General features: G+C 47.6%; 9 protein-coding genes across 9 annotated transcripts; 4 read left to right on the top strand and 5 right to left on the bottom strand.

Moving 5' to 3' along the window:
* Positions 1 to 1,056: 1,056 nt before the first annotated feature.
* FMAN_11921 (uncharacterized protein) lies at positions 1,057 to 2,238 on the top strand (the record flags this gene model as incomplete). The annotated part of the gene is made up of 1 exon (XM_041824647.1): positions 1,057 to 2,238. The coding sequence occupies one exon, from the start codon at positions 1,057 to 1,059 to the stop codon at positions 2,236 to 2,238; it is 1,182 nt and encodes a 393-aa protein (XP_041690106.1).
* A 754-nt stretch (positions 2,239 to 2,992) lies between these two features.
* FMAN_11920 (uncharacterized protein) lies at positions 2,993 to 3,356 on the bottom strand (the record flags this gene model as incomplete). The annotated part of the gene is made up of 3 exons (XM_041824646.1): positions 2,993 to 3,061; positions 3,123 to 3,246; positions 3,301 to 3,356. 3 exons carry the CDS (start codon positions 3,354 to 3,356, stop codon positions 2,993 to 2,995), a joined length of 249 nt encoding a protein of 82 aa, XP_041690105.1.
* Positions 3,357 to 4,057: 701 nt separating this feature from the next.
* Positions 4,058 to 4,465, top strand: FMAN_11919 (uncharacterized protein; the record flags this gene model as incomplete). The annotated part of the gene is made up of 1 exon (XM_041824644.1): positions 4,058 to 4,465. One exon carries the CDS (start codon positions 4,058 to 4,060, stop codon positions 4,463 to 4,465), a length of 408 nt encoding a protein of 135 aa, XP_041690104.1.
* Positions 4,466 to 4,698: 233 nt separating this feature from the next.
* On the bottom strand, positions 4,699 to 5,611 carry FMAN_11918 (uncharacterized protein; the record flags this gene model as incomplete). Its single annotated transcript, XM_041824643.1, has 4 exons — positions 4,699 to 4,777; positions 4,830 to 5,131; positions 5,189 to 5,344; positions 5,399 to 5,611. The coding sequence occupies 4 exons, from the start codon at positions 5,609 to 5,611 to the stop codon at positions 4,699 to 4,701; spliced, it is 750 nt and encodes a 249-aa protein (XP_041690103.1).
* A 1,132-nt stretch (positions 5,612 to 6,743) lies between these two features.
* On the top strand, positions 6,744 to 7,938 carry FMAN_11917 (uncharacterized protein; the record flags this gene model as incomplete). The annotated part of the gene is made up of 3 exons (XM_041824642.1): positions 6,744 to 7,120; positions 7,175 to 7,337; positions 7,390 to 7,938. 3 exons carry the CDS (start codon positions 6,744 to 6,746, stop codon positions 7,936 to 7,938), a joined length of 1,089 nt encoding a protein of 362 aa, XP_041690102.1.
* A 414-nt stretch (positions 7,939 to 8,352) lies between these two features.
* Positions 8,353 to 9,081, bottom strand: FMAN_11916 (uncharacterized protein; the record flags this gene model as incomplete). The annotated part of the gene is made up of 1 exon (XM_041824641.1): positions 8,353 to 9,081. The coding sequence occupies one exon, from the start codon at positions 9,079 to 9,081 to the stop codon at positions 8,353 to 8,355; it is 729 nt and encodes a 242-aa protein (XP_041690101.1).
* A 655-nt stretch (positions 9,082 to 9,736) lies between these two features.
* On the bottom strand, positions 9,737 to 10,325 carry FMAN_11915 (uncharacterized protein; the record flags this gene model as incomplete). Its single annotated transcript, XM_041824640.1, has 2 exons — positions 9,737 to 10,067; positions 10,114 to 10,325. The coding sequence occupies 2 exons, from the start codon at positions 10,323 to 10,325 to the stop codon at positions 9,737 to 9,739; spliced, it is 543 nt and encodes a 180-aa protein (XP_041690100.1).
* A 1,809-nt stretch (positions 10,326 to 12,134) lies between these two features.
* Positions 12,135 to 12,617, top strand: FMAN_11914 (uncharacterized protein; the record flags this gene model as incomplete). Its single annotated transcript, XM_041824639.1, has 1 exon — positions 12,135 to 12,617. One exon carries the CDS (start codon positions 12,135 to 12,137, stop codon positions 12,615 to 12,617), a length of 483 nt encoding a protein of 160 aa, XP_041690099.1.
* Positions 12,618 to 12,751: 134 nt separating this feature from the next.
* On the bottom strand, positions 12,752 to 14,454 carry FMAN_11913 (uncharacterized protein; the record flags this gene model as incomplete). Its single annotated transcript, XM_041824638.1, has 5 exons — positions 12,752 to 13,246; positions 13,291 to 13,344; positions 13,396 to 13,809; positions 13,857 to 13,933; positions 13,983 to 14,454. 5 exons carry the CDS (start codon positions 14,452 to 14,454, stop codon positions 12,752 to 12,754), a joined length of 1,512 nt encoding a protein of 503 aa, XP_041690098.1.
* Between the last annotated feature and the right edge of the window lie 461 nt (positions 14,455 to 14,915).

Genomic DNA, 14,915 nt, shown 5'->3' with positions numbered 1-14,915 from the left:
TAAGACACATCTTGACATCCTTCTCACTCTACTTCATGTGTATCTTCCATTGATTTGATCAGTTCACTCACTCATCTTCCCCTTATCCATCATTCATCCAGAGCACACCTCATACTCAGTCATCAACCCACTGGGTCTCGTAACTCCTCGTTCAAATTGCGTGTGATGTGTCGCATCATGCCGCGTCTCGAATTAGATACGACAATACGAATCTTCATCTCGCTAGATATACTGAGAAACATGACGTGTTAAATTCTAAGCCGCTCTCCGTCAGGCGGCGGATGTTGGTAGTGTATTGGTTACACGTCATTTTTGGTCGTCTTTGGCTCCCTCCCGCCAATTTCCAGTCACGTCTGGAGATAAGAGAAGACCGAGCTTTTGGGAGAAGCGATACGAAATAAGGAGCATGATACAATAGCCACGTTTTTCGCCAGTGTTCAGGGTAATCCATGCCAATTACAAGCCAACAATTAAGCATAGCAGGACAGCCTTGGTTGAAAGTGGTAATCATGATTCCAACTAGCCTGGATTTACGCACACTTTCGAGCGTCTTTGGGAAAATACGCCACTCAGTATCACAGTGTAGATCGTTGAATGTCTCAAAAGAAGCTTAATCCAATCCATCGGCACGTGCAACATGAATTACCGTGTAGATATAGAACCTGACAATTCTCCAGCAAGTAAAATTGCATCTCCAGCAATCGCCGACCACCAGCCTTGTAATATAGTTGGTGGCGTTAGCCCAGCTCCCAACGCAGGCATCACACGCAGGTTTCTCTATCGCCAAGAACAAATCAACTTTCTTGGCCTTTCCTGCGCTCCTTTGCGCACTTTCACGCTCGATACTGAGCCGTTCCCAAAACGGCATAAACAATCAATAATTATGGCTCGTTAGTCGCCGTGATTCGGTGCTAGAGACGACGCTATTAATTCTTGCATTGCTCGTCTCACTACAAGGTTAGATCAGATCCTCCCCCACAGCCTTAATTTATTCTTTTACTTAATTAATCTGCCTGTTGACCATGTCGCATTGATGCACGGCGAACATCAACAGAAATGGGGATTTTACGAAAAATTGTGGTTTTCGCGCTTATCGCGGTCACGAGAGCCCAAGACAATGCGACTGAGAAAAAGCCTGAAGACTGGGAGGCCGACCAGTGTAATTGTTACCAGACAGACGGCATTGAACCAGAATATTACACGCAGCATCGGTTCTGGGACTTTAGAAACCTCGGAGACTACGCTGGCATTCCGGACACGATCGCCGGAGAGAATGCATCAGCTGAAGCCGACGTCACGAGCAAATACTTCAAGAAAAAGGAATGGAAGGACTTTTGGGCCATCCAGAGCTGGAGCAACCGAAGAAGTCACGACACTCTTGCTTACGGCGCGAGATTTCCGATGGTCAACTCTGCAAACAACATTTACATCCGGACCAACCCAGATAAGAACCCAGCGTTAGAAACATACCTCTCCATGCGAACGAACCGACAACAAGAGTTTCAAGTAGCATCTGAGTTTGACTCGATTGATCGCTTCCAGTTTCTGTCTATCAGATTCCTCGGTCGCGTGAGAGGTGCACCGGGTGCTTGCATGGCGATGTTCACGTACGTCCCCGCCGACGAGATCAAGAACGTGCAAGAAGCCGATATGGAAATTCTCACACGAGAAGACTACGATCGGGTCCATTATACGAATCATCCCGGTTATAGCATTGAAGGCGAAGTGTACCCCAAAGCAACGCGCAACACAACACTCCCCGATGGTCTCAAGTGGAGCGAGTGGGTAGAACATCGTCTGGACTGGACACCAAGACAGTCAATCTGGTACGCCAACGGCAAACAAGTCGCCAACATTTCCTTCCAAGTTCCCCGCGATCCATCTCTTATGATCTTCAATACGTGGGGAGATGGAGGTGTTTGGACACAGAACATGACGACGGGTGAAGAAGCATACATGGAGATGCAATGGCTTCAACTGCTGTACAACACCAGTGATGCATCTAATAAGGGCAAAAGAGATAATGCGGGCCCAAAAGGGAGGTTTTTGAGGAAGAGGGGGGATAGAAATGTTTGTAGAATGGTGTGCAGTATTGATGAGGAAGATGGTGCTGGGGTCGTGACGTGGCTTTGGGGGAATAATACGGCAAGTGGTTTGTTGGCGGGCAGTGTTGGTACAAGTTTTGGGGGGTTGATAACCTGGGTTTTGGGGCTAGTGATGTTGGCTAGATGGATTTAATTGGTAATTCTGTAGCTTTTAGTTTTAGAAAAGTAATATTAATTGCCTCTTGTTATTCCTTTGACTTATTGTCCAAGTCTTGGAGCTCGGTGCAGTTTTGGTGATGTTTGTTACCATCATGGGGCCAAACACGTTTGAGGTTGACGCCACGAAAAGGTCATCTGAACTCCGCAAACATCAATGATGATCTACATGATGCGCATGCTAATCAGAGACTGGTGATGTTGTTGGTGTGGATAACTAGCTAGCTAGAAAATGATTAACTATGAGATATTGCGCGGTTGCGAAAGGAAGCGTCGAGCAATGCCCTGTCGTCGCAAGCAGATATAGCTCTATGATAAAAGACCACCACATTTGGACTTCTTGCTGCAACCAAGCCAAGACGGGCTCGGATTTAATTGATACAGTAAACTCTGCGTACAAGCTAAATCTCAGCATACTAATCTAGTCAATGTCTGATGGTATCTTTCCGTGAGCGTTCGCAATACATCACAAGCCTTTCCCTCGCTACCATGGTCGATGGCTCGCTGTTTCGTGGTAGGACCTCAACCCGGTCATTAGGGTTATCAACTGCTTCATGTCTCGCATCATAGACAGTCGGTTCTCGATCTGCCGTATCTAGACCAAATACACGAGCGCGTATGGATCTCGTCGCACTTTCTGCCTAGGTCCTCACGCGTCTATCGGATAACACGTCGCGTCATGCCCAGCGCCGACCCGGTCATCTGTTCAGCCCAATGACGTTCCATAATTCTTACACTTGCTCTTCCAGTCCGCATCCTTGATAGTCCCATTCTTGTGCTCGTCGCACGTCCCAATCTTGCTATCAAATTGTGCCCACAGACTGGTCAGTTATGCACACGTAAATATGGTGATATACTCACGACATCCTTGTAGTACGAATTGCAGACTTCTTTGGTGATGTCGGGGTTTGTCATCCACCAAGCGTCACTGGCATCTTTGATATGGAGACAACAATTATGTTTGCTGAGATCCTTTGAGTCGTCTCTGTACAATTCAGTTAGGTGAGGTTTTGATACGCGATGGGGAGTTTGATCATACGCCTGGACTGCTCCGATGAGGAGAACCGAGACAAGAAGGGACTTGATGCTCATCATGGTGCTTGATGGCGATCGTATGAGGCAGTTGTCAAGCACGATGTTGTAAGTTGAAGAGCATCGGGTAGAAATAGAAGATTTATTCTTGCCTCGGATTGACCGCCTGTAACCCTGGTAATAATTCGGCAGTTACTCTTCCAGCATTGACCAAGCACGAGATTCTCCAATGAGTACGGGTTCTGACACTTTCTTGACGTGCCATCTCCAGTTTTCATCTTGCTCGATGCTACGCTGCAAACCTTATGACGTCGCAAGCCTCTCCCGCCTTTCCGGCCGATTAGCATAAGCTGGTATGGAGCTGAAGTGTGTGCAGTGTTTGGCTGAATTTCACGACGGGGCTCACCGCCACATCAGTATGTCGTGACAAAAGGAAAAGATGCCAAGGTCAAGGGAATTGGTGATATAAGCTCTATGATGGGTCGATCTCAAGAATATTATGTATTCTTTGTTTCAGCCAAACACTTTGGCAGCACAAAGTCCGTGAACAGGTAATACCGAACGAACAAATTTTGCCCCATTTGAGGGTAAGTTACAAAGACAAAGGATTCTTCAGGAGAACAACCAATCCCGCATTTGTACTATATAAACCTTCCCAGTTCTGTGATCGATCATGAGTCAACAGCGACTTCCACCGATACTAGGACTACCTATCAAGTACCGCAGCCAAAACAATCCAGGTAATTACCACGGATACCGTTAAAATGGACCACTATACCAACGTCTTGACGTGCACCGAGTGCATTGATCTCGCAGCCAATATCGCCGATCTCCAGCACGCTCTCGCCCGCATCCAGATTGAAATGAAACGCCGCGAGATAAAAGCCACGGCACCATTTCAATTTGAAAAGAAAGATATGAGGATCATGAAACTCGAGTCTTATGTCCATCAAGCTCAAGAAGCTGAGCTAAAGGCTGCTGAGGCTGCATACGAAGAATGTAAACGGCATCTCGATATTTTGAAAGCTCTGGATTGTAAGGACCTGGAGGTCAAGAGTGACATGTGTGCTAAGCTTGAGCAGGACCTCTCTAAAACATGGCGGCGAGTAGATGAGGCTAAGAAAAGGCAGCTAGAGTATCTGGTAAACTTCCGCTATGCAGAGGACGACTGAGGAGGATACTGATATTTAGTTAGGAAAAGTAATATCAAGCAAGCTTGAATCCTGTGTGTAGAATTTGATATCGTCGATCTGAAAAGTTGATTGGGACGATGGGGTTCGTATAGGTAAAATTGGTGGGTTGATCGCCAGACGTTCTTATCTGAATCTACATCCTTACGCTGGTCCATCAAGCGAAGTTGAACACCCTAATCCCCAAGAAATAACCTCAATCACAGTTTCTCGTCCTAAGCGCTGCAAACGCCGTTGACGCAGTTCCCAGGCTTTTGGCACGGGACACTTGAGCTGCAAGACCATCCCTGGCATCTAGTGAGACCAGTTAGTATTTGAACATGTCACTCTTCTCAAGATCACTTACCCCCAATTGCAAGCCTTGTCACTGCAGACACCATCGGGTGAGAGACAGGTGAGGCCGCTATTGCACAACTTGGTCTGGCCGTCACACTTGGCCCCCAAACCTCCAGTGCTAGAACCACCACCGGATCCACCGCCAGAACCACCGGACGTGGGAGGCCAGGACGCACCCGGCGCAGCATACTTGGTGTTGACCCTACCTGTGAGCTCCCATTGAACTCCCTTGATGACGTTGTTTTTGTCGCCGTTGGGATTTCCATGGATGTTGGAGTAGGCATCGATCATAATGTCGATGGATGCGGGTGTCTACGTCTACATATCAGTACCAATCTCACAAAAGCTCGTCCTGTGACCTACTCTAACCCACGCGTCGTCAAAAGAATCGCCAATGTACATGAGCTGACTTTTGCCAGTCGTAGGGTCCGTGACCTTGGCTTCCAGACCACAATACTTCCTGGTCTGCTGTCTCCAGGCATCGGGGTTGGAGTTGTACGTAGCACCACCCATCGCCTTCAAAGACTATGAAATCATGAGTAGATGTTCAACATGTATATGAGGGTTGATTTCGCTTACGGGAGCAAACACAGGGTCCGAGTTGTAGTATTTGTAGCCACACCAGCTTTGTCCGTTGGTTGAGTCCTGGCCCGTGGAGGCGCGGTACCATGAACCGATGCCGGACTGAGGACCGGAAAAGAAGCCAGAGGGGACGTTGACGTTGTAGATATCTGCGAGGACTGGTGTCGCAATGGTTCCGACCACCATTGAAAGGGCGATGAGAGAAGGCATGATGATTGAAGTTTGGGCAGAATCGAATGGTTCTGCGATAGTAGAGTATTGATGATGATTGCCTTGGCTTTCTAGGTCTTCCTTATATATGCTTCTCAACCTGTGGAATTATATCTTGACATTCGGCTGAAAGTTTGGGAGTTATGATAGCTAGCTCGTCGTTGTAGCAGATCATGCGCTAGCTGGAGTCTATTGCCGAATATGAAACTCCGTACCTGGCTCAGCTGCCTAGAGTGGATACGTACATCTGATTCCCTCGGTCTCGCCACAAAGATCGTCCGATCAATTTCCTCTATCATAGGCCGGTGCACCCGAACTATATCGCCATGCCAGAATGAGCAGGTCGTATATGCAAGCATCGTTACTTGCAACCTTTTGGGTGGAATGGTCGAGCGCAAAAGTTTCATGCATATATTGAAAGATCAACACGGTCTAGCTAGCTACGGTGACCAATAAGACTCATTGGATTATTAGCATAATTGGGGTACTATCTGTAAAGAGGACCAGCTGAACAGGGCGGGCTAACCAAGGACACCTCCAATACCAGTTTCTGGGCTCGTATCTCTGGCATTGGTCCCTAAACAGATGTATGGGCAGAGCCTTATTGCACACCGAGCTACCCATTCGCGCATTAGCCACCACATTCCTTATCATGATTGGTTGGTGTCGGCTACGACGGCAGTCTTTAGGGCCGAGCCTGATATTCCCAACCTTCGACATTTGGGGGCCATGATGCATCGATAGCCTGATCGAGTTTGACAAGGGAGAAAGTGTCACTGAAATGAATACCCTAGGCTGATGCTCTTTGGTATTTATTAAATTGTCTTGGCTAACTAGGTTGTAGAAGGGTTATGGTAACTTCCTGCACTGTCCATACCCTGCTGGAAGGCTTCGTTGATCAAAGGTTATATGCTTACAGCATGCAGCAAGACTCCCTCACGCATAGCACCCAATGTCACCATAAGTCAGCTGTGATGCTGCATATGCACACCATTCAGCCTGAATGTGCAAGACGTAGTTCACCCATCAGGTATAAATAAAGGTAAAGCTCTCTAGCAACAAAATAAAACCCAGACCATTACCACGTGTCGTCTCCTCAACCACTTGTCCGTCCGTCTAAGCAGCCCAAACCATGAGAGGACCCTTTACCACGGCGTGTCTAGCCCTGGCTTACCTTAGTCAGTTGACCGAAGCCAAGTCTGGTTCCTGGTCTGGCACCAACAACTACTTCCTGCAAGGCATGTCGGACTCCGCTCAGGACGCGTACATCCAGACCTTGTCCTCCTACAACGCCAAGGTCGTCAGGCTCTGGGTCAATCAAGCTAGCAAGGGCTGCCAGAAAGGAAGCCAGATTGTCAGGGATATCCCGCAGCTGGAGACCACCATCGGACAGTACAACAAAGTAACTTTGGATGAGGTTGATAAGCTTCTGGTCAAATTGTCGGATAAGAATATCAAGGCTATCATTTCACCCCATGACGCCAACTCCCTGATTGGGGATTACAGAAAGTAAGTCTTATATATCTCACATGACAGGAACCTGCAATTTTTAACATTTCCAAGGGACGCCTATTGGGCTCGTTGGGGCGCCGGGTCTTTCTATCAGAAGCAGGATGCCTTTGATGCATATGACGCTCGCCTGTCGTACATTCTCAACTATAAAGGCGCATACTCCGGCAAAGTCTGGAAAAACTGGTCTCACGCCATTTTCAGCTTCAACCTTCAGGTATGAACTCCAAGCCATCCTATCACCTTTTATTTTCTAACAGAGTCTACAGAATGAACCCATGACTCCTGGGCCTAGCAATTGCAAGAATGGCGACCCTGCAGGCTGGGCATGCGGTCGTGCTACGTTCATGCGCAATGCAGGATTGGACAGCCATATCCTGATTTCCACCGGTGGTCTAGGCGGTGACTTCTCACACGGCTGCACCTTTCTCCCCGCAGTGACCCAGTGCAAAGCCATCGACGCCATTTCCGTCCACCGCTATGCAAGCGTCCCTGGCAAGTGGAGCGCCAACTTACCCAGCTGGTTGAGCCAGGCCAATGGAAAGAAGGTCTTTCTCGAGGAATGGGGAGTCGATTCGCAAAAATACGATCAGAAGTCGTCATTCGTCTCGGAGGTGAATGATATGAATTCTGGTGGTCTGCCGAACCTGTACTGGCAACTTCTTCCGCCGGCATCTGGAGGCTGTAGCTACGACCCCAAGAATGATGCTGGCGATCCTTTTGGCATCTATACCAACTCTGGGGTTAACTTGGCGGGGCCCATCAACGGGGCTACCTCATCGGGGGCTGCGCAAGACTGGACTGGTAGTCTTTACTAAGCGCCGCTGTTCATTCTGAGTACTGGTCGTTGGGATGTGGATTTGTAGGACATTTTTCACTCTGGATATAGGTTCTGCTTGCAAGAGTGGAGAGGTGCTTAGTTTACTAGGGAATTGAAGCTATTAAGAATGAAATATTTATGGCGTCGTAAACTTATTGCGATTGATTTGCGAATTGCTGAGGCATCCATGCATGGAAGGAAGGCATTATGTTGAATGGGCTAAAGGGGGACGTGGAGATTGGTAACGACGATGAGTAGATATATGTCGAAATTTCATTTTACAAAGAGCAACAGGTGAGATAGTAATCTTTCAATAAGTTTCATAATTATATTCATTCAATTTAGACACAGCCTGGCGGTACTTAGATCATCAGCAGACTCTCACGTCTATTTCAAGACAACATCGACATATCTACTTACCGGAAGAAAACAATGGCCTACGAGGAGCTGCGCCTGAGATTTGCCTCTGCGCAAATCTAATTCTATCAGGCTTTTTTCCATGCTTTCTGGGTCTGAGGTCCTCGACCGAAACGCATGTCCGGGCACTCAAATCATGCTCAAAGTCCGTCGCCGAAATATCTGCTTGTCCATACCGCTTCAGGAACTCGAGTCTCTTAGCAATTCTCACCGGCAGTCGCCCTTCCTCAGTTGTCTCCTGTCGACTAAATAGACGTCGAGCGTACCAATCCATGCGACGCGTATAATGGCCATTATTCCGAGTCATGCGCGGGCGACCTTTCTGGTGGTATAATTCGCAGTATCGGTTTTTGATCATCTTCTCTTGGGCTTTCAGCTTCTCATTCTCACGAATGTTATCCAGAACACATTCTAGCCAATGCGCTGGGATGACCTGTGTGCCAAGATGAAAGTAGAGGGTCATTATATCCTCCTCGGTTAGGAGAAGCGAGTCTCCGGTACAAGCAGCATCGGCTTCCTGAATTAGTTCTGAGTGTATGAGCATCAGTTGGTCGATCTGCCTGCCGATTCCCTCCTTGAACTCCCTGTTAGCTCTGTCTACCTTAACGCGAAGCTCATAGACCTGAGCGAGGTCTTCTGCAAAGGTGGACACGCGTTGTTTGTAGTCTTGTCGCAGTTCCGACGTGAACTTGTTGCTTCGGAATGGCATGAGCTGGGCAGACATTTCGGTAGTTGTTTGATTGGGTGGTCTTTAGTGTTGTGGCCTGTATAGAGGTAGTAGGATGCAACGGTGCGTTGATGTTAATTATTTGTGTTGGTTGGTGGTAGTGAAAAAGGATGAAGATTGTGAGATGGAGGTTAATAGATAGAGATTTGGTTGAAATGGAAAGTCTTTCGCTATTTATACAAGAGCGACACGTCATCTGAACAGGAAACTCTGAGAATTCTTACCTGCGAACATTGAACAGAGCTGTTTCGCGATGTCCTATTATATAGGCTCAATTTGAACAGGTGTTGACAAATAGCCTGTGAGATTGTGCTGAACAATTTAGTTGCCATTGAGGGCATTTCAGCCCAAACTGCACTGTAGAAGACCACTATAGTGCATTGCCAGTGACCAGTACAGGGGCAAATGTCCAAAACCCATTCAGCGGTGAATTGTGCCAATCACAGACTGTGCCTCAGTGAGCTTTTGAAGGATTTAGGGCCTTCAGGCGATAACAGAATTGAGGCCAGTCTAGCGGAATCTTCGTAAGGCATCAGATTGAACGTTTTTGTCACGTTAAATACACAGCTTGGCTTCGCTGTCTCTCAGTCATGAAAACACCGCTCTCAATGCATTGGCTCAAAATGAAAGACACCGTCTATACTAATTTCATTCACGCCATTTCTTGCTCTCTCTCATCACAGCCATTTTCTCTCATAGGGTCCAAGCTGGCCAATCTCTCCTCATACACGCCCATAAAATCTTCACATGACCTCTTCAGCTGCACATTAGGAAACGAAGGCGCGTCAATTTCCAAAATCTCATCAATGTCCCTCGTAAGCTTCTCAATATCATTAACTGCAGCGATCATTTTCTTTGTCGCGATGCCTAGAATATCTAACTTGTTGAGAGCCTCCACAGCTTGTCTGTACCCAACTTCGTGCTTACGTTTGTGTTTCGGTGAAGCCTTTTGCACACTTGGTATGTTTTCTCGCATGCGCGCACTGCAGGTCGTCAGTTGGTTCCACGATGGATCTTTGGTAATCTTACATTACCAGGAGAAACAGTTTGAGACATGTCACCTGCATCCGCAGATCGGGCATGAGATCGGCTGGATCTTGGTTCAGAAGTGTCGTAAGCGCGGCGGGTGAGATGATAAGCTGGGGTGGGGAAATGCTTGTCAGCTTTAGTTTCTTGCTCAAGCTGGTGCTTGGGGAAGAGGGGGTCGATGCCCTCTTTCGAGATGAAGCGAGGGTCGACATGGCACGAATGCAGACAGCTGGTGAGTCAGTTTTCTCAATTGAGTCTTAGATCCTTACTTATAATTCCTCTTCTAAACCCAAGTTGATCTCATGGCTGATGGTTACACGAGTAGGCTATCTCAATAGCCTGCCTACTTTTCTCTGCAAGCCGTGGAGAAAACCTGGATCTGAAGCAAGTCATTCTAATGAGATATTGGTGGTCCACTGCAGCAAGCCGTTTACGGGCCGCAATTCCAAAGGAAGTCGGGTCAAATGGATGCTATCCATTGGAGGAAACTGGCGTACTCCAACGATGATAAGTAAGCATAACTCTCCATACTTGAGACACTGGGTGGGCTCTCCAACCTCGTGGCACTGAGCACTACATCATAGGTGGCAGAGAAAGTGAGACTTGTGTCGCGTGAAATTACGAGACCTCGGTGCTGGGTATTTCTTGGCGAGTAAGACGCTTTCCAACTGGATGCTGGACTGCGCGCTGTCACTGCATATGCAGCTATAATGGCGTTGTCACTTTTTGTCTCCAAGATATCGATTCAGAAAAGTGATGAGATATGTCTCAGATGCACGATCAATGGATGCGCGTTCCTTCACACTGGATCAAGTACCTTTTTCTACAGACGTGGTGGGTAACCGGCCACCAATGAAAGCATCAATCCTCACCGAATCAACTTAGACATGCATCGAACTATTGCAATTTCATGGAGATGCAGTATTCGACAAAGGACCGATGCAGGTAGTACACCTACCAGCCAAGGGACTAGCCCAGTTAGACAGCGTAGAAACATGAAGCAACTCTAAGAAAGTCACCACGGGAGCTGGGAATATGGGCGCAGTTATGAGCGCGGGGGAAAACTCTCAGGCGGGGTTCTTGGACACAGCTGAACTGCACGACCAGGATTCCTCATTTTAGTAATACAGTTCTCTCTCGTGGCTGGCTGGCCAGTGGCGGTGAGGACTTGTGGCTGGACAGGGGTTCCTCGGAATCGCGAGTTGCCGATGCAGTTGGGTTACACAAGACTCGTCCTTTTCTCCATGAATCGCCCAGTGACGAGCGAGACATTAGGCGAGAAGAGAAAACAGCAAGTGGTTGCGGTGGATTATGCTTATCTGATACGATGTGAGTACCAGCGGTGGTCTTTTCACGAAGCGAAAAAGCAAATCTAACGATTTGATTTCATGATACCGTCGCCGGTCACAATGAGGCAACACTTTACAAGCAGCATGGCACACGTGGTGATAGGCAGAATAGCAGAGCAGACATTCGGAGTGTATCAGCGCGTCATTAAAATATCGCTTTCGCAATCGTGACTAGCTACCATACCATGAGACCTATGAATATTCTAGCAAACATGCATTGAGTAACCTAATTTTCAAGACGTGATACTGTGATAAGGTTGAGAGGTCAAAAGAGGCTCCAGCCTCCAGGCCACAAAGGCAAAGAACACCAAAGTATGGAACGTAATGCAACAAACTGTTCAAATCAGGGTCCTATATCTTGGATTCTTGCTTCAAGAAGTTCTCGATCTTTCTCGTTAAGTTTACTAGTCACTGTATGGATCCAGTATTAAAGTATTTTTTGTCATAAACAACAAAGATTTTATGTTCAGTAGAATGTAATCCGTTGGGAAAGCTTCTGATTCACCAGCCATGGCTATGATGCCCTACATCTTGGGCAAGTCTCAACAGTGATTCCACCCCTACTTGATGGTATAAAAACTTCTTAACGCTGTTTCTCTCATACCTCCCCATCTGTATTACACTCAATACATTAATTGATAGTTATATAGTGAAAGCCCCGTACTATGTTAAATGGCTAACAACGAAGCCTCAGTATCTACCCCAACCAGTGCTGCTCGAGCAAGATGGCAGATCGCAATCGCCGAGCACACAAAATACGAAGGTTTTCGTAACAGAATACGCAGTTTCCTCTTGAATCTAAACAACATGATACAATCCTTGCAAACTAACTCCCGTAATGCAGGCCCTGATACCGATCTCGGTAAAAGCATGGCGGCGTTAAGTCAAGAGATGTTTGTCAAGACGAGAGACATGGACAGAGCTATCACAGAGCTCAACAATGTATATACAGAATTTGACGTCAGAAAACCTATTGTAGAGGCGTATCTGGGGCTTGGAAGTGGATCCGCCGTCGGCACCTTGCCGGAAACGCTGGTGGCGTTGCGGTATCTGGAGAGGTTTGAGATTGGAAATGCGAGGTTGAAACAGATGTGGGATGGCTTGATGGCTTGCTCGAGACGAGCACATATGTTGTCGCATGTTAACAGGCGGTAGATTTGTTGACTGTAGTTGCAGTACCTCGTGTGCAAGGACGCGTTGAATTTGGTGGTAGAAGCAGCCTGGTCCGATTAAGTATTATATAGATAGCATATTACGTAGACGTTTTAACTGCAGCTCTGAAGCTGGAACTAGTACTTAAAGCCACCCATCCTCTCTCTTAAAACACCTTCCGGATCAGCCTCGCGCTGCAACGCCTTGAACTTGGCGTAATCCTTATAGGTCCCGGTGACATTCTGATCAAGCATAGCATCATTCATAAAGAGAGGAAGATACTCATCCACATCGCCTCCATTCCTCTCAATCCACTCAGGAAGCTTATCTTCAATATAAGCAGTCAAGTCCTTGGAGAACTGGCGAACAGTATCATCGTAGCGCTTCTCAACCCACGCGCACTGGATCTCGAGAAGAACACGGTTAGGATCGTTGGCGGTGAAGCCGATGGCGTTTCCACCACGTTCTTCGGTATGTTTGCCGATTGCGGAGGGGAGGGGTTGGAAGTCGACGGAGCATTGGGAGGCGAGACCGCGGAGGTTCTTGAAGTAGGTGCTTGTGATGTCGACGAACTTGTTGGTGATTTCGGCGTATACGGTTGAGTCCTTGGGGAAGTAGGGAATAGTAGCGGTCTAGGATGTTAGCTGAGAATAGATAGCAGAAGGAAGCTACTTACTCGGAATGAGATTCTCGAGTTCAACAGTGAAACTCCGGCGCCGTTGGACTTGAGCTATTATACTGTTAGTACTGTCACATCCAAAGACGACATCAATGGGCTTACCAGATCAGGATACGATTGTGTCTTGGTAGTAGAAAGCGTGGACTTAATCTTCAACAAATCGGCAAAGGCTCCACTGGTAGGAGGTTTCTCGCCTTGATAGAAGTAGAACAAAAGGTTGATTCTGCTGCTTCCAGTGAGGATGAGACTGGTAACAATGATAGCGGCCTTGGGGTCTTCGTTGCTGTATGGGATGAACTCGTGCATCGCCTTGTAGAGTTCATCTGTCTTGGACTCATCGTAGGTGCGAATACCGCCCCAGACCTTTCCAATGGGATAGGCCTTGACGGTGAATTGAGTCACGATGCCAAACTGGCTTCCACTGCCTCTCAAGGCGACGGCAAGTTCGGGTTGAGCCTTGGCATCGACATTGATAATTGTGCCGTTCCAGTTGACCATCTCCCAGGATACAACGTTCTGTACACCATTAGCAAGAGTCACTATGGTTCCATAACGGTTCATACATCAGCAGCCAAGCCGTATTGAGCGCTCAGGAATGAGATGCCACCTTGTGTAAGCAGACCTCCAACACCAACCAGTCCTAGAGCCAAGTCAGTAGTGCATCAACCAACAACCATCATAAGACATACCAAGACGACCTCCAACGATAGCAACACCATCCTCGTTGAGCTGCGAAATAACATCATTCCATTCTCCGCCAGGCTTGACATACGCAACCTTTTTATCAGCATCATAAGTCGCGCCAACCATCTCATTCAACGAGATCAGAACTCCATCACCCGCAGTAGCATGAGTAGGGTTCGGGTCATGTCCACCACTCTTAGCAGCGAACTTGACATCAGGATACTTGTTCAAGATCGTAACAGCCTTTGAAACATCTTCGGCTGTCTTGGCAGTGACGACACAAGCAGGCTTGATCTCACGTAGAGCCGTAGACCAATACCCCGAAGATTGGCTATTGTAGTTGATAGTGAAGGGCTGTGATACGCGACCCGGAATGGCTTTGGAGATCTCTTCACAAGCCTTCTTTGTTGAAGCGCTTGGTGCCGCGAGGGCTGAGGCAGCGAAGATGGAGGACAAAAGGAGCGAATTGAGATGCATTATGGCGGTACGGAATGAATAGCAATTTTCTCAAGGGAGTGAGACATGGCGGTAGTTAAATAGGGATGGAAACGAAACGAAACGAAACGAAACGGGTCACGGCATGTGTCGCACAGACGGCAGTGTCAATCATATCATACATAGCACAGCTGCCAGATGCGCCCTTGGCACACTCGTATCGAGAGCATTGGTCACATGCTTGCGGGGCAGAAACGATATTAAGGGTTGACTTTTGACGGTGATGGCGCAAGATAGCTTTGCTTTTGTCAAGTTACAGAATGCACTTCGTCGTCTCAGGACAGTGGCATTGGTAATTCTTAACTGCTGAGTTTATTTTGATCCATAACAGAAGTATAATACGAACATTTGCTTCATCATGTACCCTCAATGCCGTCGGGACTGTTTTAGCTCCCTTCAACGTCTGTGGAGAAGAACCATCCCCCAGTGGATCTACACTTTCT

Source organism: Fusarium mangiferae (assembly GCF_900044065.1).
Source record: "Fusarium mangiferae strain MRC7560 genome assembly, contig: FMAN_scaffold018, whole genome shotgun sequence".
Lineage (NCBI taxonomy): Eukaryota > Fungi > Ascomycota > Sordariomycetes > Hypocreales > Nectriaceae > Fusarium > Fusarium mangiferae.
This window is presented reverse-complemented; position numbering and strand designations above follow the sequence as displayed.